The sequence below is a fragment of the Octopus bimaculoides genome, chromosome 16, assembly GCF_046866305.1.
Source record: "Octopus bimaculoides isolate indiv1 chromosome 16, ASM4686630v1, whole genome shotgun sequence".
Taxonomy (NCBI): Eukaryota; Metazoa; Mollusca; class Cephalopoda; order Octopoda; family Octopodidae; genus Octopus; species Octopus bimaculoides.
In genome coordinates this window covers 24206156-24231388 of record NC_142943.1, presented here as the reverse complement: position 1 = coordinate 24231388, position 25233 = coordinate 24206156, and the positions used below count along the sequence as shown (strand labels likewise).

The 25233-nt window shown below is 35.9% G+C and overlaps 1 protein-coding gene across 1 annotated transcript; it reads right to left on the bottom strand.

The window, feature by feature from the left end:
* Nucleotides 1-1009: 1009 nt before the first annotated feature.
* LOC106871117 (TAR DNA-binding protein 43) lies at nt 1010-23775 on the bottom strand. Its single transcript, XM_014917429.3, has 4 exons — nt 23379-23775; nt 2603-2769; nt 2291-2431; nt 1010-2174 (listed from the first exon to the last, which is right to left on the bottom strand). The coding sequence occupies exons 1-4, from the start codon at nt 23614-23616 to the stop codon at nt 1515-1517; spliced, it is 1206 nt and encodes a 401-aa protein (XP_014772915.1). The 5' UTR covers nt 23617-23775; the 3' UTR covers nt 1010-1514.
* Nucleotides 23776-25233: the final 1458 nt, after the last annotated feature.

The window sequence follows — 25233 nt, the reverse complement described above, 5'->3', positions numbered from 1 at the left end:
TGAGACATCACATGAGGTTAGTCTTTACCTGTATGAAGTTCATTACAAAGTTTACATTAGCTATATATTCAACAGTTCCTACATGTTATACTGGGGGTAGTTTTATATTAAGGTTTAAAATAAAACTGATTAAAACCCTAATATCATAAATTCAGTACATAAATTATTATCTAAGTATAATCAAGTTAGTGGTTAAACTTGCATAAACATTAATCTTATACATTAATGTATTTTGCTTTGATATTTCATTTGCTGTGGAGTCAATGGCAACACAGGCGTAACCAATGACAATTACTGGAATCTGTAGAACTAAGGAACCAATAATAATCACAGAAATTTCTAATTCATTATAAATTGACTTACTTTATATAAATCCATATTTACTTTATATAATTTATACTCTAATCAGCAGAGATAAAATTTATGCAAATTTCACAATAACCAAGTGTGTTACATAAAGTTATATGTGTGTCTGTGTAAGTATGTAATTAAATCCATCCCAGTTTCACTTCGGTGGATATAAAATATTAAATATTGTGCAATGGATAGACACACAAACATATTATATACACACACTTATTTCTTAAGAAACTGATAAAAAGGACCATATATAATGGTAATCATTCTAGTAAAAAATCAAACTGAATAATCTAATCCTTATACCACTATGATCTCTTGGGTTAATGACAGAAGTTAGCAATAAGGGAAGATTTTTACAGTTTGATCGCAAAGTGGGAAAGAGGAAAATGTTAATGATGAAATCTAGCAATTCCAAAGTAATAAATAAATAGAATGTGGGTTTGGCACAGCTATTGGATATAGTAAGTACTATACATACTTTCATTTTAGGGTTTTGTTTTTCTGTTTTGTTTTCCTCGTCCAAGCCAACTTCGACACCAGACACATTGTGCCTCCATCTTGACCTGCTCTCCTCCATTCGTCCGTCAGGCAAACACATTACAGTAACAGCTATACAAACTAGCAAATGATCTCACACACAACAACAGTGCAAGCATACACGTCATATTTATTTCCTTATACAAACGGCATTCAACCATACTGCAGACATTAAGAGACACACCCTAAGACAGCCATTCCGTGTTCATCAGCATCAGATAATCCGGTGAATCTATCTCATCAAGTCTGTCGAATACACTCAATGTCATGCACTCAGCCAAATGACGCTGGATATACGATGAGTAGTGTTCCCACTTGTCACTGCTGCTATAATGATCCACAGCAGAAACCACACATTAAATGGAGCCAATGAAGAGAAAATAATAATCATAATGGGGTGGAAGGAACTCTCACATCTAACACTTGCAGCACTAAGCACAGGAGTTGGAACTTGGAGATTTAGGGTTTGTTGCTTTTTTTTCTTTTTTTTTTTCTTTTTTCACTTTTCTGGTTGGGAGCGGGAGGGGCTTTCTTTAAAAATAAGTTTATCTGGAACATCATGATTAAATACTGAAATCTGCATACCTCCAACACTTCATTTTAAAACAAATTGTCCTTCAGTTCCAACCACCACCTGGTTTGCTATGCTGACCCCAGCCACCTGCCTGTGCTGAGCCGCTGTCTGAGGTCTGGCCGCCCCAACCAAGGAAGCTATTGTTATTAGCACCTTGACCACTAGTATTAAAACTACTTAAGCTCTGATTGCTGTTTTGGTTTGAGGTATCACCTGCTCCTTGGCCAAGCCCTAAAGGGCCCCATCCACCTTGGCTACTAAGCATGGCCTGAGCAGCAGCCAGCATTGCAGGGTTCAACTGGAAAGCACCCAAGTTCAATCCCCCCATATTATTCATATTACTGCCCATATTTTGACCTCCACGTTGGTTTCCCTGTCCCCAACCACCTTGACCATATCCCTGGTTATACGGAGGCTGAACTTGATTTTGACCTTTCTTATCTCCAAACTTGTCGTAGTTTTTTGGGACTGCGCTACTGATATGGACACTGATTCCCTTAACAATATGGTCCTCCCCACAAAGACTTTGAGCGACTTCTGGATTAGAGAAAGTTACAAATGCAAAAGCTCGAAAAGGCTTGGGAATGAAAACATCAATGACCTCTCCAAATTTGCCAAAATGGCTACGCAGATCATCAGCGGTCATATCTTCAGTGCATCGACCAATGAAAACTTTGCGATTCATTGTTTGTTGACCTCCATCCTGAAATAGAGAAGAAAGAAATCTGTAATAAATTTACATACTTTTTATCTAATGTAAACTAATGGATATTTATGAAATAACAGTTCAAATAGCATTTTGTGAGATTATGAAAATACCTTTGAATTTGGGATTCTGACATCACACCATCTTCCATCAATCATGTGCCGTTGGGAAATGCATTTCAACTGAGCCTCATAATCAACAAAACGAACAAAGCCAAATCCCTTGGACTGGCCACTTTTAAGGTCTTTCTTCACCTACAAATGTAAGGCAAACCAACATATTAAGTTTCCAGCAATATTTTTAAAAACTTTACATACTACAATCAAACTTTTTATTACAGAAACCGTTAATAGATATTAAAACATAAATTCTATGAGTTCATTTATTAATAAACTAAATACAATGGAGTAAAACAGACAACATACCTGCACCATTAGAAGTTCTCCATATTGAGAGAAGTAATTCCTCAAGTCCTCTTCTGTACTTTTCCATGGCAAACCAAGCACTATCAAGTCACTACACTTCTGCATATCAAGACGTTTGGTTTTAGCAGTAGGATTTTCTAAGCCATCATCCCCTTTACGCTTGTTATCTGAATTGGAAAAATAATAGTTTACATAAAAACAAATGAGTAAAACTCAGTTAATTCCCAAAGCACAACTAATAATAAAAATTTACATTAAAATTGAATATATGGCTAAGATCTTTGCAATTTTTGTTTTACATTCTTTAATAATGCAAATATAACAGTTCTGAAATAGATGAATCAAGCAAATTACAAAATAATAATCTTGAAACTACTTTAGTGCACCAAGTTTTGAGAATATTGAACTGTATATGAATTTACAGTACAGACTTTCAAGTGAAATTTATTAAATACCTTAAAATAAAAAGCCCTACAAAAAGTATGAATTGGTAAAATAATTTTATGACAAATACAATTGATTCTAACACTGACAAAAGGTTATAAACTTCAGAAGATTAGTCAAATTGACCCAATTATACAACTGGTACTTGATCACAACAGGTTTTGAACACATTTGTGAAGAACCTCAATAACTACCACAAAGCATTTAATAAACACTAACAATGCTGCCAAATCATTCTACTAGACAGAAGTGTCATGAAATAAAAACTAATAATCAAATCACTCCATAAAGAAGAATATTCTCCAGATTAGAATCCAATAACCAATATATATCCCAGAGTAAATAAAAATTTAATACATGCACTAACAAACACACATTTATACATACACACCCCACCATCTTCTGCATTATCTTAACATCCACTCTTCTGTGTATGCACCAGAAGAAAATGATGCTCTTCCTATTACCAACTTTTGAAAATGAACAATTCAATGACCATAGTTTTAGAGTATTGCTAACAAACATCAATGTATATAGTAGGATGGTTGCTTTAGTCAAAGCAGGTGGAAATAAACAGACATATATACAACTTCTTAAAGACACCATCATATATACGCTTCTAAATAGCGTATCTATGTATGCAATTACCATACCTATGTAAATACAATGTTACCATATATTTATAATAGGATACTGTGTGCACATATATATACACAAACATGCATGTACATAAATACACAAGCATAGGTACATTGGTACATGATAGCTCACTATTGTGTGTGTGTGTGTGTGTGTGTGTGTGTATATATATATATATATATATGTATGAGAGAGAGAGAGACAGACGTTTGTATATATCTTGTACACATAGATACATGTATATGTACAAATATACAGACATGCATATATACATGTAGATTTATGCATTTAATACATAGATATACATACATACACACACACATATATAGGTTAAATAAAATGAGACAACAAAGCCAAATCAGTGTGAAATTTCTAGAACATTTTATAAAGAGTGGTCTTACAGCTGTTTCAGGGATATAAAAGATATCCCATCATCAGAGACGATGAGAGTTACATAGAAGGAATTAGTAGAGTTCAATATAAGAAGTTATTTTGGAAAGGTATTGGAAGTATAAAGGGATATATAAGAATAAAAATAAAGATATATGTTGGATGTTATTTTCATTCTTATATTTCCCTTTATACTTCCTATATCTTTCCAAAATAACTTCTTATATTGAACTCTATTATTTCCTTCTAATTAACTATCTCATATCATCTCTGATGATGGGATATCTTTTATATCCCTGAAACAGCTGTAAGACTACTCTTCTCTTTATAAAATGTCCTAGATACTTCATACTGCATTGGCTTTGTTGTCTCATTTTATTTAACCTATGCACACTCACACACGACTCACATTAGACTCCTCACTCATACTATTATTGAACCAGGAGTCTAATAGCGATCCTTCTCTAGCACTTACACAGCCATACCTGCCTTTTGGATCCCAAAACCTCTCATATATATATATATATATATATACACACACACACACACACACACACACACATGTATACATATGCATACATATACATAGGCATATCTAAGTGTACATACACATAGGTTTATACATACAAATGTTTTGTACATTTGTACAAACACATACACGTATGAGCATAAGTGTACATACATAAACGTGCATACACAAATGAACACATGGATGCAACATGTGCATATATATATATATATATATATATATATATATATATATATATATATATATATATATATATACATACATACATACATGTACACACAGCTACTATAAAGCACTTCGGGCAAGTGTCTTCTGTAGCATAAAGCAACTGATACCATTTGAGTAGAATAAATAGACAAACTTCATGAAGGTCATCATGCACACACAAAAAGAGAGAGGGGAAAAAGAGAAATATGTACACACATGGTTGTCTTCCCAAAAGCAGTTAAAAATCAGTTATTTGTTGATATTCCTTGCCAAAAAATCATTATCACATACTGTACTTGGAAAGGGTATAGATTTGCTATACAAGACAAGTATCCAGTTGTAATACAATGCTTTAGAATGTTTGTCCACTCAATTGAAATTCACACTTAAAAATACATATACATTATCTAAGTGCAAGCACATATTGTTTCACCCAAGTATTTGTGTATGCAATTACACACATACAGAATACACAACTCGTCACTTGAGTATGGCTTTTATTGCAGTGTAGCTAATTACTAAAGAAAGCCTTAATATTCACAAGCATCTCTCCATCCCATTTCCAAATGAGTACTCAATCTATCTGGTTTGTAATAGGCCAGAGTGGTGGGTAATCAGGTGACTGAAATGTTTTCTGAAGTGAGTGTTGCAAATGTTATTTGTTTCACAAAACTCCAAAAACCTTTTCTGAAACATTTCACTAGGGACAAAAACTGGATATCAGCTTCATGTTGTCAAGCAGTTTGAATTCAAAGTATTTTTGAAAGAAGACCGAGAAAAATCTAAGATAATATGTGGCAAACAAAAACTACGTATATGATTATGAATAAGATATTTCTATTTCCGAAAGTGAAACAATGCTAACAGTTCCAATAATGATAAAAGAAAAGTTAATTTACACCTGAATATAAGAATTCAAAAACTTCAGTTATTTTTAAGAAAATATATGTAGCCAGTGTCTCCAAAGGAAACAAAACCATTAGATTCTTTTTCACATTTTTCTTTGAAGCAATTACTGTGGAAACTAATCATTTTTCAGAACATAAAGAGAAAAGGCAGTTTGAAGTTTCCACATGCTTGGAAGAAAGTGAGAAAACAGATAATTTTGAGGAATTGTGTGTGTGTGCACGTGTACATATATAAATTTGATTAATAAACATTTTTTTTTCAAATTTACTTCATTATCTTTATATGTTACATGTGTGACAAATTTCGATTAATTTGTATTACAAATCATTAAATGGGTTTGTTTATATTTGTGTATGTGTGAGTTTATTCCATTTAGTTAATGACATCTATTTCATTTCCTAGTTTTCTTCAAAGACAAACTCCAGTATTTGTTCTGCTTTACCTTTCTTATGTTCAATCAGGTTTGACCAATAGATAATCCAGTAATTTGCACAATTTCTCTATATTAAAATGTTGTCTAAGGAGAGTCATTATGCCAATATTAACATGTGCACTGGTTCAATTCCACTCCTTTATTCTTAGTCAATTGGTTAAATATCCAACTAACTAATCGATTGTTTGTTTAATTTGGTTAAACACTCATTTGTTTTGTTTTTGTTTGTCAAAGCTCTTTCGTTGATACTTGTAACCTTTTCAATGGCTTTTAAATTTGGTTTCAGTCTGATTTGGCTTGATCTCTTATGGCTGAATGCCCTTCTTAACACCAACCACTTTACAGTGTGTGCTGGGTGCTTTTAACATACCACTGGCACAGTATGCATATGCCTATCTACAACTATACACACACACATTGTATGATGCTCGTTTAGAATCTGCAATGCTATATGGTGGTTGAGAATTTGGGCCTGAATGCAGGCCCTGCAAAGACTGGAAAGAAATGAAGCAAACATTCTGTTGGGTCTGCAGTGCCAGAGTGCATGAACAACAATACAACTGTGCTGAGAGAAACTAGGAATAACAGGAATCAGATTTAGTGTGCAAGAGAAACAAGTACAGTGGTTTTGATTCATAATGTATACAGTAATGGCTTATTATATAACAAGGGCCAATCACAGTAGATGGAACTTGTGGAAGATGTAGAATGAGGAGATAAAGGCCAATCTCAGGATCCTGAGCCTCATGAAGGATATGACAAAGGATCAACATGATTGGCTGTATGTAGTGTTCAAGACCCATCCAGCTATGCTAGCACTACATGATCTGGAGTTCAAAAAGCATAATGCACACAAGTTCTGGAAGCAATGTTTATGCACACAAGTGGGTCACTCACCAAATGTCCTTAACATGTCGAACTGCAGACTCTACACAACTGGGTCCCTCCCTCAAGTCACTTCTCATTGACATTCACCCCTCATTCTTACCATCATTACTCTCCCACTGATGATTATCATCTACTTTATACTAGTTTAAATCTTACCACACTCTTGCAATCATACCACCCACTCTCCTGATTCTTCCATTCTCCTTCTTGGACAAGCTGCCTCGAGGATAGATTCAGTCACTTCATTACCACTAGTTATTTCTCTTAACTGCATCATTTCAGTTACCCCCACACACCTACATAAAATCTGAGGTATTCATTTATGTCCTCAATAAACTTCCAACCATTCTTCCCACCATATTTTAACCTTTCAAATTCTTACATAAAGCACATACTGTATCTCCTCAACTCCTCAGCCAATGGGGCTTTAGTCTTAAAAGTTACATGGTCATATCCTTAGTGCTGACGCCATAAAAAGAGCACCCACACCCAGCAAAGTAGGATGGGCACCTAACTGTAGAAATTATGCCAAAACTAAGACACTGGAGCAAGATATATTTCTCCAACCTGCAGAATCCGCTTAAAACATCCCATCGCTTAGCATAAAAAATATATATATATATATATATACTGAAACATGCATGTGTATGAAGATTCATATATATATATATATATATATATATACTGAAACATGCATGTGTATGAAGATTCATATATATATATATATATATATATATAAAATTTGTATATCGTTTTACTGTCCAATTTTCTATGTTCTCATGGGTTGGATGGAATTAGTTGAAGTGGATTTTTCTGCAAACAGATGAATTCCTAGCACCAAGCCTCAGCTGTTTCTAAGCAAGGTAATATTTTCCCATGACCAGACATGTTTTCAAAGATTGAAAACAGCATCACAGTAACACTTGTTTATAATTACCACAGTCAAGGAAAGGATACAGTAACACTAACACACATGCGCACATACAACTGATTGTAGTTAGTGTGTAAACACGCACATGGCTGAATTCTTTCAGTTTCTGTCTGCCAAACTTACTCAGGCTTTAGCAAGCCTAGAGCTATAGTAGAAGACATTTGCCCAAGGTGCCATGAAGTGGGACTGAACACAAAACCAACACAGGCCTGTCTGTGTATACACATATATGCATTAGGTGTGTGTTTGCCCTGGAAATAGTTCATCAGCATGTAAGAAATTTCTTCCTCTACAGATAAACAATTAACGATTTAGGGTAAAGAAAGAAAAGAAAAATGAAATGTCTTAAACTATGAATTTTTTTTTTATGAAACTTCAACTTTGTCCAACCAAGAAGAGGTTCTCTCCCCTTAAATAGTAAATTCATCAGAGGCTAAGAGTGTTACTTTCCAAAACCCCCCACGATAGGTGAAAATCCGAAGTAGAAACAGTACTGTATATTTTTTTTTATTATTTTTAAAATTAGAATATATATATATATTACTAGCAGTATAACCCGACCTTGTCCGGGTGTGACTTATTACGCCATCTACTATAAGTCTTGCTAGCTGAAAATCAACTAAAAAAGAAAGCCTTACAACGAAAAAACTCTTATGATGTAAATATGTTCATAATTCAAAAGACGATAAAATTAATAGGGAAAGTCTGAAGGCTGTTTTGCATAACATTATTAAGCGTACGTAAATTTCATCCGTCTAATTGGCTGTAGAAATACTTGTGCAAAACAAACTTTTTGCGCTGCCCTGATTATACATAGCAGGGTAATCCCTTTTAGCAGGAGGTAGGATGGCAATTTCTGATGAAGCAATTGCTGGCGATCTGTTGCTACAGTTTTGCCAGAATTCTATCAGATTAGGTAGAATATGTTGATGCACCACTTCGCATTATGTTCAAAGTAGCTTCTGGAATGTGGTGAATTGCTGCAGTCTGTTGCCGTCATTTAAAACTGGTTGCTTTCTTTCCCCAGCAAACTCTCTTGTTTGGAGGTATAATCTATGTATGTATTAAACAGAACAACAAAAGTTATAATAGATGGCAGGGTCGGTAATTTTCACATTTCTGTAATTTTTCAGATTAACACCCGCACGATTACCCAACCCTAACCCTAACCCTAAAACCGTAACACTAACCCTAATCCTAACCTTAGACCCTAACCATAAAACTAACCCTAACACCCTAGTGAAAATCGTGGTATATTTACCAAACATTGATGAACATGAGTTATATTGTAGTCAATGATTGTGTGTACAGGTAGAAGGGAAGAAATATAAAAGTTCCTAGAAATAACAGCCAAATCTCCCTTAAATCACACAAAGTAAACGGAATTTTAAAATGTTTACATCAATGGAATTTTTTCGATGTGAACTTTCCAGTGCAGTAATTATGCGCTCAACATATAATTTAGAGAGTAAGAGTAAAAGAGGGGAGAGAGAGAGTGATACATAAACCCCAACACTAACACCCTAATGAAAATCGTGGTATATTTACAAAACATGTAGTGAATGTTTTGTGAGAGAGAAGAGGGAGAGAGGAAGAGAGAGAGAGGGGGGGAGAAAGGAATAGAGATGGTAGCAATGAAGAGAGAGAAAGGGAGACCGGAAGACAGTTATAAAATAGCAATGCGTGCACGTGTTTATATAAGAAACACAGAAACTAAATCTTATATCTATAATGTTGAATTGTGTATGTGTTTATGTGTATGTTGTTGTCACAGATCACGTATGTGTGGTCGTGTGTGTTTTTAAGTTTCTATGTTATGAAAAATATGTTAGAGGTAGAGGAAAGGTATTAAATGAGAGAGAGGAAGAAGAAGAGTGTAAAATGTAACCAAGTTAATCTATGACTTTGAATGTATCACTTTCTCTCTCTCTCTCCCTCTTTTACTCTTACTCTCTATAACAACGCCGGTACAGGGAGAAGGGAAAGAATATAAAAGTTGCTAGAAACAACAGCCAAATCTCCCTTAAATCACACAAAGTAAAAGGAATTTTAAAAATCTAATTACTGCACTGGAAAGTTCACATCGAGAAAATTCCATTGATGTAAAAAATTTTACGAAAATGTGGATTTCTATAAACTTTTAAAAAGGCTTCACACAGACACACAACTTCAGCTTTATATATTAAGATTATAAATGTAAAACACCAGCTTAAATAATAAATGAACCACAATATGGCAAGGGATTACTTTGTGTGTGTGTGTGTATGTATACACATACTCATATTTAGTGACTCAAGGGCTGAGAGTTTCCTGCATTAGCTTTTATATATACCTATATCCTTAATCTCTCCTGTTCACCTTGTACTTTCTCACTTAGCTGGGGGAGTCGTGTATTCACCTCTCCAACAAGACAACTCTTCTCATACTTCAATCATATTTTCACTTTCAATACTACCACACCCAGTTGAGGGGACTAGTCTTTGAAGTAATTAATGACCTCACTAGTACCCTCCTCCACTACCCTCCAAAAAAGCACCCAGTACACTGTTAAGTGGTTGACATTAGGAAGGGCATCAACCGATAGAAACCATGCCAAAGCAGACACTGTCCAACCATGCCAACATGGAAAAAGGGATGTCAAATAATGCTAATTATGCATATTTGTGTATGAACATATTACGTATGCATGTGTGTGTGTGTGTATATATATATATATGTATATATATATACTCAACACACTGTACAATTCAGTTCAATCAAGTGAATAACCCATTCCAAATTCACACGCAAGTGGTTAACTATTGCAGGCATACTCAACATAATTCTCAGGAATAATCAGCATGCTAGTGTGTGAAACAAGGTTGTGCCTTTCAAATTACTGGTACAATCCACACAATTCTGTCAATCCACTTTCTTTTACGAGATTCAGTTTAAACTGAGGTTACAGAAAATGATATCTCTAAGATGCCAAGGACTGAATTAAAGTTAGGATTTTGTGGTTATGAAGGGAACTTCTTAACCATTTGGCTTTATGGTGTATAAACATAAATGAATATGTATTTTTACCTTATGTGTGTATGCTTGTATATGTGTATATATCATCATCATCATCGTTTAACGTCCGCTTTCCATGCTAGCATGGGTTGGACGATTTGACTGAGGACTGGTGAAACCGGATGGCAACACCAGGCTCCAATCTAATTTGGCAGAGTTTCTACAGCTGGATGCCCTTCCTAATGCCAACCACTCAGAGAGTGTAGTGGGTGTTTTTACGTGTAACCCGCACGAAAACGGCCACGTTCGAAATGGTGTCTTTTATGTGCCACCCGCACAAGCCAGTCCAGGGGCACTGGCAACGATCTCACTCGAAAATCCTACGGGAGCCAGTCAGGCGGTACTGGCAACAGCCACGCTCAAAATGGTGCATCTCATGTGCCACCCGCACAAGAACCAGTCCAGGGGCACTGGCAACGATCTTACTTGGCTAGCCGGGTCTTCTCACGCACAGCACATTTCCAAAGATCTCGGTCAGTAGTCATCGCCTCGGTGAGGCCCAATGTACGAAGGTCTTGCCTCACCACCTCAGCCCAGGTCTTCCTGGGCCTACCTCTTCCACGGGTTCCCTCAACTGTTAGGGTGTAGCACTTTTTCACGCAGCTATCCTCATCCATTCTCACCACATGTCCATACCAGCGCAATCGTCTCTCTTGCACGCCACAACTGATGCTTCTAATGTTCAGCTTTTCTCTCAAGATACTTACACTCTGACGGGTATTCACATTGACATTACACATCCAACGGAGCATACTGGCTTCATTCCTTGTGAGCTTACGTATGTCCTCAGCAGTTACAGCCCATGTTTCACTGCCATGTAGCATGGCTGTTCGTACGCATGCGTCATACAGTCTGCCTTTTACTCTGAGTGAGAGTCCCTTTGTCGCCAGCAGGGGTAAGAGCTCTCTAAACTTTGCCCAGGCTATTCTTATTCTAGCAGCTACACTTTCAGCGCACCCACCCCCACTACTAACTTGGTCGCCCAGATAGCGGAAGCTATCGACTACCTCTAGTTTTTCACCCTGGAATGAGATAGAAGTTGTTTCCTGTTTGTTTACAGTCTGTATTGCACCTGAACATCTGCCACAAACAAAAACTAACTTGCTAGTTAACCTGCCTTTGATGTTGCTGCACCTCTTGTGTCCATAGCTTGCACCGGGTACATCTTATAGAGTTACTACCTACTCCTTTTCTACATACTGAGCAGGGCCATCTACCTGAAGGGGTTTGTGTTTTATCTACCTTCCTACTTATTAGGATTTTGGTTTTAGCTAGGTTGACTCTAAGGCCCTTCAATTCTAGACCTTGCTTCCACACCTGAAACTTCTCCTCTAGTTCTGATAGTGACTCCGCAATTAGGGCAAGGTCATCAGCATAGAGGAGCTCCCAGGGGCAACCTATCTTGAACTCCTTTGTGATTGCCTGGAGGACTATGATAAATAAGAGGGGGCTGAGGACGGAACCTTGGTGGACCCCTACCTCTACTCGGAATTCATTGCTGTACTCATTTCCAACCCTCACCTTACTGGCAGCATCTCTGTACATGGCTCGCACAGCTCTCACTAACCATTCTTCTATCCCAAGTTTCCTCATTGACCACCAGATAAGGGATCGGGGGACCCTGTCAAAGGCTTTCTCCATGTCAACGAAGGCCAGGTACAGAGGTTTATCCTTAGCTAGGTATTTCTCCTGCAACTGTCTCACTAGAAATAAGGCATCAGTAGTGCTTTTATCTGGCACGAACCCAAACTGCATCTCATCTAAATTGATTCGCTCCCTAATTAGTTGGGCTATGACCCTCTCTGTAACTTTCATAACCTGATCTAACAGCTTGATGCCTCATATACATATATACATATATATATATATATATATATATATATATATATATATATTTGATTACACAAGGCAGTGAGGGGAAGAATAGTCTGATCTTTGGCAGACATAGCGAAGCATCGAAATCGAACTAAATTCGACTGGCACCCATGCCGTCGTCGTCTCCTTCATTGGACACTAAACTCGGCTTGTGAAGACCTGTTGGGGCAAGTGAAAGCGAAATCGTGATGGCACCTGTGCCCAGCATCGCCTTCCTGACACATGCAAAGACATTCGACCGAGATCGTTGCCAGTGCCGCTGGACTGGCTCCTGTGCAGGTGGCACGTAAAATACACCATTTTGAGCATGGCTGTTGCCAGTACCACCTGACTGGCCTTCGTGCCAGTGGCACGTAAAAGCACCCACTAGACTCTCGGAGTGGTTGGCATTAGGAAGGGCATCCAGCTGTAGAAACTCTGCCAAATCAGATTGGAGCCTGGTGTAGCCATCTAGTTCACCAGTCCTCGGTCAAATCGCCCAACCCATGCTAGCTGTGTGGTTACGAAATTCGCTCCCCAACTACATTTTCAAGCTTAGTCCCACTGTGTGTCACTTTGGTCAAATATCTTGAGCAGAACAAAATCTAAACTGGATTTGGTAGATGTAAACCCAAGAAAGAACCAGTCATCTATGTCCATAAATCATCATCATACAACCAGTCTCTTACTTCCCAGCCATGGGTAAATATTACCTTTCTTACAAATGAGGGTTGGTAACAAGAGCATCAGGCTGCAAAAAATTTTGTCTCTGCATTCCAAAACATGGGAAAGTTGAGATTAAAATGACAATGTATATATACATGTATATGTATATGAATATTACCTTCCATAAAAACAAGTGCATCCAGATATAGAGAAATCTGACTCAAAAGAATTGTGTCAGCCAAGCATAAAGAAGAACATTAAAATAATGACAATAATCACTACATAAATACAATATACAAACATATATAAGACCAAATATGCACAACCACCTACATACCCAAGAAGTATACTTCAGAAGTAGGATGGCACAAAATGTTATAAGGATAGAGCTGGCAAATAGAATGCATTGAAACAACCTCTACACAATTTTTGTCCACTTTATTTTTATTTACGAGGCTGAGGATGACTTGAAACTTCAGTAAATGAGACATACACAACCAAATATCATGTCTATGGAGCAAACAACTTTGCCACTTCAATATGCAAATCTCATATTATTTTTATATATATATATATATATATATATATATATATATATATATATATATATATATGCTCAGAGTGGCTGGTGTGGAATGAAGCTTGCTTCCTAACCACATGGTTTCGGGTTCATCCCACTGCAGGGCACTTTGGGTGTCTACTATAGCCTCAATCCAACCAAACCCTTGAGTGGATTTGGTAGACGGAAACCAAAAGAAGCCCATAGTGTATGCATAGGTATGTATGTGTGTGTGTCTGTACCCCCCACCTCACCATCACTTGACAACCGGTTTTTGTGTATTTACGTCCCCATGACTTGGCAGTTCGGCAAAAGAGACTGATTGAATAAGTACCAGGCTTACAAAGAATAAGTTTTGGCGTTGATTTGACTAAAGGCGGTGCTCCAGCATGACCACAGTCAACTGACTGAAACAAGTATATATATATATATATATATATATATATATATATATATATATATATATATATATATGAATCCATAACTGCATGTGTATACATGTCTGCACACATTTACAGAAAGATGTGCACATTATTCACATTCATATGCATCTATGCATGTTCACATCTGCACATTCAAATGTATCTATGCATGTTCACATCTGCACATTAACATGTGTCTATGCACATTCACATCTGCATTCAGATGTGAATGTGAAGATGCAAATGTGCATAGATACATATTCACATTCATCTATGCATATATTCATATGAACATGTATACATTCACACATATACATGTATGCACATATATCCACATATATGTGCGCATGCTCACATGTATATAAAGGTGCATGTTCACGTGAGTATATACAAGCACATCTTCAATGTATATACATGCACATTTTGAAGTGTACACATGCGCATCTTTGAGTTTATATGCGCATGTTCATGTGTATATATATGCACATGTTCGTGTATATACATGCACATGTTAACGTGTATATACATGCATATCTTCAAGTGTGCATATACATGCACATGTTCACATGTGCATATACATGCACATGCTCGAGTGTATATATATATATATGCACGTTCACATATATATATGTTCACGCGTATATATATATGCACATGTTCATATATATGCACATTGACATGTATATATTCGCATATATGCACTCACACATATGCGCATATTCACATATACATTTGCATTACATACGCACATATTCACATATACATTCGCACGTACACGCACGCATATTCACCTATACATACGCGCATATTCACATATACATTCGCATGTACATATGCACATTTTCGCAGTATATATGCATTTTCGCAGTTTATATGCACATTTTCACATGCATACACACATTTGCATGTAGATAATTCATACAAACACATTCTCATACACGCACATATTTGCATACACGTGCATATATGCACATATCCACATGTATATACGAATATATTCATATACATGCATATACGCATTCACATACACACGCATATATGCACATAATCACAAACGTGCATATATGCATATAAACACACGTGCATACATGCACGTATTCACATTCACATGCACATATGCATACGCACAGGTGCATACACATTCACATGTACATATATGAGCATATGTACATACATATGCACATTCACATGTACACATACATTCGCACATACACGTACATATGCATATACACATGAACATGCATATACACGTGCGCATGCACATATTCACACATACGTGTACATGCACATTCACACGTACATACATGTACACGCATATTCACATACACACGTGTACACGGATATATTTGCACATATTTACATGTACATACATGCATATACATACTTACATATACACGTATTTACACACACACACACACACAAGTACGTATTTACACACACGCACTTACAGAGGCACGCATGCACATACTTAAACACGCACGTATTCACACTTACACACGCATGTATTCACTTACGTACGTATTTACACATACATGTACACATTCACAAACGTACACATATTTATACATACACATTTACACACGCACCCACGTACATACATATGCACATATTTATACACATGCACATACACATTTAAAAACGCATGTTTACTGAATTACACATACACACATATTTACACACACACACATTTAAACACATGCACATATTTACACATACACACACATGCACATACATGTACACATTTAAATGTACACATGCACATATTTACATGTACACAAGCACATATTTACACACACACATGCACATATTTACATACACATTTATACACACACATACACATATTCACACACGTACATATGCACTTATTTACACATATGCACATATTTACACACACGCATACATATTCACATATTTACACACACGCATACATATGCATATATTTACACACACACACATACATATTTAAACCCGTACGTGTGCACATATTTACATATATATGCACATTTACACACGTACATATGCGCTGCACATTTACACATACAGGTACATATGCACATTTACATACACACATATATGCACATATTTACACACATACACGTACATAATTGCACATACAAGTACATATTTACACACACATACATATGCACATTTACATACACACACACACGTACATATGCAATTTACATACACACGTATATATGCAATATTTACATACACACGTATATATGCAATATTTACATACACGTACATATGCACATTTACACACACACACGTACATATGCACATTTACACACACACGTACATATGCACATTTACACACACACACATACATATACACATTTACAAATACACACGTAAATGTATTTACATATATACACACGTACATATGCACATATTTACATATACACACGTACATATGCACATATTTACATATACACACGTACATATGCACATATTTACATATACACACGTACATATGCACATATTTACATATACACACGTACATATGCACATATTTACATATACACACGTACATATACACACGTACATATGCACATATTTACATATACACACGTACATATGCACATATTTACATATACACACGTACATATGCACATATTTACATATACACACGTACATATGCACATATTTACATATACACACGTACATATACACACGTACATATTTACATATACACACGTACATATGCACATATTTACATATACACACGTACATATGCACATATTTACATATACACACGTACATATGCACATATTTACATATACACACGTACATATGCACATATTTACATACACACACGTACATATGCACATATTTACATACACACACAAGTATATATGCACATATTTACATACACACACAAGTATATATGCACATATTTACATACACACACAAGTATATATGCACATACACATGTATATATGTGCATATTTATATATGTATATATGCGCATATTTACATATACACATGCATATGTGCATACACATACATGTATATATGCACATATTTACATACATAATTATATATGCATGATTTATACATACATATACATGTATATATCCACATTTTTACACATACATAGATGTATAATATTTATATATATAACATGCACACGTATGTATAAATATATAGACACGAACACAGACATGCAGTCACAAGCATAAATACACATGCACTCAACTCCCATATTATCCATTGCATCTCCTCACCAATATCCTAACACCACTTCTCTCACTACCCAGAACCAACTGTCCATTATTACAGTGGCTGTCCCCTCACTAGACCACTGAATTATTTTTCCTCATGCATTATGCCCATTTTATCTCTCCACTCCTGCAGCCTACCCAAATGTCTCCTCTCCCTCTCTTTCTTTCCTGCCACCCCCTTCAACAATGTTACCATATTGGTAGCAACCCCAACTCAGGCACCCTTCTCCCCACAATCCCAACAGATGCTGCCAACCTTCCCTCTTCCATTTCTCCTATTTCTTCCCCTACATGCTCTTGCAAACCTCCATTCTCCCCACCCTCTACTTATCTTGCTGAGGTGCCACTTATTTTCCTCTTAAATGTGAATAGCCATGTAGCTCCTCTACAAGAATCTGCACTACCTCTTCCTCTACACCTTAAACCCTATCAAACAGGGGCAACATCTACCCACTAGGTTCATTGATTTGCGAGCTACATGGTCACACGTGGCATGAATAAAGCTCCCAAGACACACTGTAAAGTGATCAATATAGGAAGTGTATCCAGCCACAGAAACCATGCCAAAGAAGACACTTGTATATGATGCAGTCCTTGTCAAACCATCCAACCAATGTTCCATGAAGGCATGGAATATGGGCATTTGATGATGATATAAATTGTGTGAAGACCCTACACATCCACAGAAAAACTCATTCGACCAAAATATATCATTCACCTCTATTATGGTACTGAATACTTCATTGACAGCCAACACTAAACAGATTATGTATGTGTGTGTAAAACTATATATATATATATATACACAATTATATGCACGTATACACATACATAGCAATATAAATGAATATATATATGTGTAATATACACAATACATCTCTCACTGATACACACACATCGTCATCATTTAGCATCCATCCCCATGGTGGCATGGGTTGGACAGTTTAAGAGAAGCTAGCAAACCAGATTGTGCCAGCCGTTATTGTCTGTTTCAGCATGGCTTCTATGGTTAGATGCCCTTCCTCTGGATGTTTTTTACATGGCACAAGCATCAGCCAGGACACCAAGCAACTTGCAAGACAAAGACCCCTTCAACAGGAAAGGAGAGTAGTAATGGTGGGGGCGGCTTTGTGTCAATTGATGATAACAGAGGGATAGGTGTCTTGCTATAGAGACTATAAATGGATACTCCAGATTGAGTGAGTAGGTAGAGAATACAGGGAAAGGTTTCATTAGAATATGGAGCAAAGGTGACTGGAGCAAGTGATGGTAAAATATAGGAGTGGCTAGTGGGGGGAGGCTATGATAGACGTACGAGGGTGTTGAGTTATAGCAAGATAAGCGGGACCAGGATGGAGTGTAGCAAAGGGGAGAGAGCAAGGACTGAAGATATAGAAAGGGAATGATTGGTGAAAATAATGGACAGGGAAGATGAGAAATAGAAGTGGTTCCAGAGGAGGGTGGGATCAAAAGAGATGTTACGAGATGGGACAGTACCCCCAGTCCCCACGCATACAAGAATACTGAAGTGGTTTTTTTAGGATATCATGTCTACTGTAGTAGATGAGTCTTCATTCATTTTAATATTTTGCCATCTTCTCCGTAAAGCTCAATTTATTGAGATCAGCTTTCAACAATATTTCATCCAATATCTTATTGGGTCTCCCTCATCTCCTAAGTTCCATTCACAGTGAGTGATTAGTACATCTTTATGCATCACATGAACTAGTGGTCTTCTCTTGCACACGTATATAACACACGCGCACATAAGTATATATACATATATATATATATATATATATACACACACACACACTTGTGTATATAAGATTGACCAGTGACCGGTCTGTCAATATGCTAGAAGAAGCTCACTTTAAAAATTCTCAAATACGGATTCAGCGGAGCAAAAACGGGCAGGCTAGACCAGTGAAAATTGTACATACCTCGATTATCTGCGGACTATAGTTTCAAAATCAATACTTCCAAATTAAAGTATCTATTTATCTTCAGTTCAGATTGCCGATATTCTTATAATCGAACAGAATCTCGTGCTAGTTGTCTTCAACCAGTGAAAACGTGCACGTGATTCTATCCATTATAAAGATTAAAATTCAAAAGTCTTAGTTTTGGCGCGCTGAATCCGGAAAATATCTCTGCAGAAAATAATTTCTGCTTTGAATTTACCAACTTTGAGAAATGTGATTATGGTTAATTATTAATATCGAATTTTTACCATATTATGTTTTATATATATATATATATATATATATATATAGTTATGAATTTAGGTAAATAATCCTTCGAACAAACGGTCAGTAGCGACGACTGCTTAGTTCGGCTGCATGCCAGACCAGCGAGGGGAAGTGGCTGACCTCCCCTGTTCGAAGGTTATAATGGACACATGTTCGTGTGTCACATAGACGTCGTTTCCCTCTTTCCTTCCAACACTTTTTACGGAAAATGCCGATGTGATGTAAATAAACACTGGCACTAGTATCGAAAGATCGCCATATATATATGCATGCGCACGCACAAAGTCAACAGCTGAGATTCAGAGATGCTCAATATAGAAAACATGTAGTAGTGCTCAAATAATTTGAGTTTACACTCCGAAACCTTTATTGAGGACTATGTCCGCAGAACGAAGAGTGGCTACGAAAGGATTCCAAATGAGCTGATATGGAAATGATGTAAATAAACAATACTTACATGGGTGGTATTCTTTGGATATGACTCGACAAAATCAGAACAATTCAATTCGGCTGTTACTGTGAAAACGTGCGTCTTAACAACTGTCCAGTTCACGAAATGGGAGAAGAAAGCTAATGGGTTGTGCGTGCTTGTTCGCTTATTCATGTCTGTGTGTGTATATGTGCGTGCTTGTTCATGTCTCTGTGTGTGTACGTGCTTGTTCATGCCTGTGTGTGTGCGTGCTTGTTTATGTGTGTGTGTGCGTGCGCGCTTGTTCTGTTTTTATGTATTTATGTGTTGTGGAACATAGATATAACGAAATTATGCTAGCAATTTTAAACTTGAAGAAAAAAGCCTTGCGTTATTTTCAACGTATCTGTTAGAGTTTAGTTTGCGACTATACAAACAATGCTTTTATGAATTTCTAGTTTAAACTTCAGGAATGTGATTTTTATGAAATTCATAAAATACATTGTATAGTCCCTCCTTTTCTCCCATTTCGTCAACTGACAGTTGACAAGACACAGACACGTGCTTTCACGGAAACAGCCAAATTGAAGTGTTTTGACTTTATCGAGTCATATCGAAGGAATACCATAAATTTTAAATATAGGGTTAAAATTAAATATCAACTTTTTCACCAGTGCGCAGCGCGCGTAAAAATGTCCGTAGACTACAAATATTTATAAATATAATAGGTATAAATATACAAATATAATACATTTTCAAATATATATATATATATACACACACATACACACTTATATATAAATATAGGTATAAATATACAAATATATTAATACATATATTCACAAATATATCTATACATACATACACACACACTATATATGTGTGTGTGTGTGTGTGTGTGTGTATACATACTATATTGATAGCAAACCATTGCCAAATGCATCTTGATTTCGCAAACTGTCGCTTAAGTAGCCAGCTTTTTTGACAGATAGATGTCGGTCACAAAGACTGCATTTCCAATTCTTAATCATTCACAATATCTCTCTTTATTGAAGTACGTTTTGAACTGTGCATGCTGCCTTTTAGCTAGCTGAACGCTAGATATACCTTCCTTCACCAAAGACTACCGTCCATCTCTATCAGACTATCTTCCCAGAACTGAGCATCTTTTCAACACAAATACATTTAGACATATACAAATGTATGCATATATGTGTATACTCGTTTATTCATATATTAATGCATAAAGCGGACGTTAAACGATGATGATGATGATGATGAAACATGTATACCAATGTATATGCATATACAGGTGTGTATTCATACATGCATACATACACAAATACGCGCGCGTCCGTATCTCTTCCTACATTTTAACGCTACGCAAATGTTGTGATTGCAAGTATAGTGAAACTAGATCAATACGTATGTGATGGCATAAAAGACGCACTGATTTCTGCAGCGCACATTCAGGAAAAAATTTTTTTAGAGTATTAATGCATGTAATATATGCCCAGCTTCGCATATAAGACTTAGGGCAATTTTTTGAAAATTTTTTTCAGAAAAAACTGCGTTTTATCTGCCATCAAATACGGAAATAATATTATCAATACCTGATTGATTTGTAACCAATCCACTTCTCTCGTAACTACAGCTTAGGATACGCTCTCCACTCAGCCCCCCCCCCCCCCCGCTACTTTGTTTCGTCGTAACTTTTTTAAAAGTGCGTACTTTAAAATGAAATTTTCAAACACATTTTCGATAGTAGAGATTTTATGATTATGCGAACATTAAATTTTTTTTTTTCCTCGTTGAAATTGTTTCGGATCATTCTGTTCCTTATAAACTCTTAACATATCTTTAAATTACATTTTTCAGAAATGTATATTCATGAGTGCAGATTAGATAGGGTTAATATGAAACGGTTTGCTTGCTTTCACTTTCGTGAAGTACGTTAAATATGAAATCACCAATAAGGATTTCAATTAATTCAAGTTTTGTGTCATATTAGGGGTTCTTGTTCTTTTCTATTAGAGTCAGAATTTATAATGCTAATTATATTTTGTTTTTCTTTTTGTTGGGTTTTTCTATGCCGGCAGGAAAAAGTGCCTGCAACAAAAATGATGAAAACACCTTTTGTGGAAACTTATAATTAAGGCCACGAAAGAAGATTCCTATGTAACAATTCTTTCACTTGCACCAAAATGATGCTGCAAACTCGAAATCGCCATATATGTGTGTGTGTGTGTGTGTGTGTGAACATATGCACGTCATCTACATTTGTTTTAATGTACAAATTATTCTTACATCTTATTTCTATGTTCTCGTGATTTTAATATGCTAATTATTTGCGAAATCTGAGAAATAAATTTGCTCTATAATTTTTCTACCTTTAAAATATTTGATCATTTTCGTGTCTAATTAATATATGAAAATATACATATTACAGAAAGATTTTATCTAAAAAATTAAAACTTTACTACGAAAAGGAGTAATGGTGATAAGGTCAAAAGTACGCATAATTTGGGAGAAAACGGTTTTTATATTAAAGAATATAGCAGTTTCACGTCTTTTTCGGTTTATTTTGTCAACTGTTCAATCGAATTACAAGAGAAGCGTGAGAGGGTATTGTTGTAGCATGTTAGCTACGACAGTAATCTGGCAAACAAAAGGGTTTGGTGAGCGGCAGCGAGGAAGAATGGCGGACAAAGCCGAGAGGGAAGCAGGAAAGAGAAAACACAAAAATTAGGAGGGAAAAAAAAAAATCAGACACAGGAATATCTTATAATTTAACGACGAAAAATGTTGAAAAACTATATTAGCGAATTAAACAATATATAACCGAACAGAAAAACAAATGGTTTTTAAAAGAAAACTTGTGCGAGTCGTCGAAAAGTTAGACAAGACCTAAAAAAAATATTAAGGCGAGAAATGGTGAAGATGAATATATTAAGGGTTCATACCTTTAGGGAACACCGAGATATAGACAAGGTTTCCCCAGCCTTCATCTGGCGGGTGAAGACGGCCGTCGGTGAGACGAACCCCGCGCATGCCACATGTTTCTGGGTTGCGATATTTGAGGCCGCAGGCTCCAGGGAACTGAGCGACTAATGTGGTGAGAAGCAATGCCCCATCTTCTTCGGTTGGTACTTCGATTGGTTCATCATTCTCATCTTCAGCAACTTGGATGTACTGGCTCATCCTGAATATTTTGCAACACAAATATCAAGTATTGAAGAATTTAGTTTAGGATTTTGGCTATTCTTTCCTAGGGATGTCGTTAGTTACGATCAAAAAGATAGAGAAACCAACGAAGACGGTCACACAAGTGTAAATATGGCGGAATACTCTTCAACGATTACAAATTTCTCCTGATCTCGCGGTATGCTGACCTGATTTTGAAAGAGAAAATAAAATTTTTATACATATAATTATCTTAGCTATATAAAATTAGTTTTAAATAATCAAAACTTAACAATTAAATATATTTAAATGTAAAAACTTAATGTAATAAATTTATTTACCGAAGCTGCGAGAGAAACCACGCGTTTTGATTGGTTCATTTTTCGAAATCACGCTGCTATATTTTCTTCTTTATTTCGTCCTCTTTTCCAACGGTTTCTATGCTGTGGAAAGGTCAACCATCTCCCCCCACCCCATCCTACATTCCTATTGCAATGTCTCCCTAAAATACTTCGTCGTTTTTCTTTTCTGGTTCGTTACAATATTAAGATATTAAAAATTTAAATGTTTATGTTTAAAATGTAGTTTATGATAGAATTTACACGGATTTTCTAAAAATATTTTATACTATGCTCAACCCTTTAAATATTCTCCTATTTTTTTTTTACACGAAGAATTTATAAATTATGCAGTTAATGAAAATTTTACTTCACAAAAATATCAGATTTATTACTCGGTTGAATATTTTATTTCATATCAATATAAGGAAATAAGCCTAAACTTTTCTCAGTTTACGAATTCAAATTTAATTCCATAAACGCATCACCTAAATAATTTTCTCTAAAACCGTTGTCTCTCTTAGATTTTTAAGTGCAGAGGTGAATTTTAAAAAATTCTAATGTATACAGAAGGACAGTTTTACGATAATTTTATAAAATAAAATATTTTTCGAATTTTTATATTGCGCTTAAATTAGAAAATTGAGAATATTTGAGAATTTCTTTTACACATATAGTACAATTTAGTGGGATTTGTTGTAAGAGTATCTACGGCTGGAAGCAATAACCGAGGAATTCTGTCTACTACTGATTAGGATGATATCAGTTAATCAACGAATTTCAACTGAAAACATCACATCAGGCTCACCTTGTTTCTGTTTAGAGTGCTTCCCCGAGGTATTTTCCCTCAGCCATATTGTTGAGTCATCATCATACTCACTATTTTACCTGTTTCGATATATATATATATATATATATATATATATATATATGAGAGAGAGAGAAATTATACATATATACTGTGCGTGTAAATGTATGTATGTATTTGTTATAAATCATTGGACTGCGGCCATGCTGTAGCACCGACTTGAAGGGTTTAGTCGATGGCATTGACCCTAGTATTTACTTATTTTTGTAAGCCCGCAACTTATTATAGTCATTCAGCCGAAACACTAGATTAAGTTACAGGGACGTAAACACACCAACACCTGTTGTTAGGCGGTAAGGTGGGGACAAACACAGACACAAAGACACATGCAGATGTATACATACATATATGTACATATACATAAGTATATATATATATATATAATTATATGTGTGTGTATTTATATATATATAGAGAGAGAGATATATA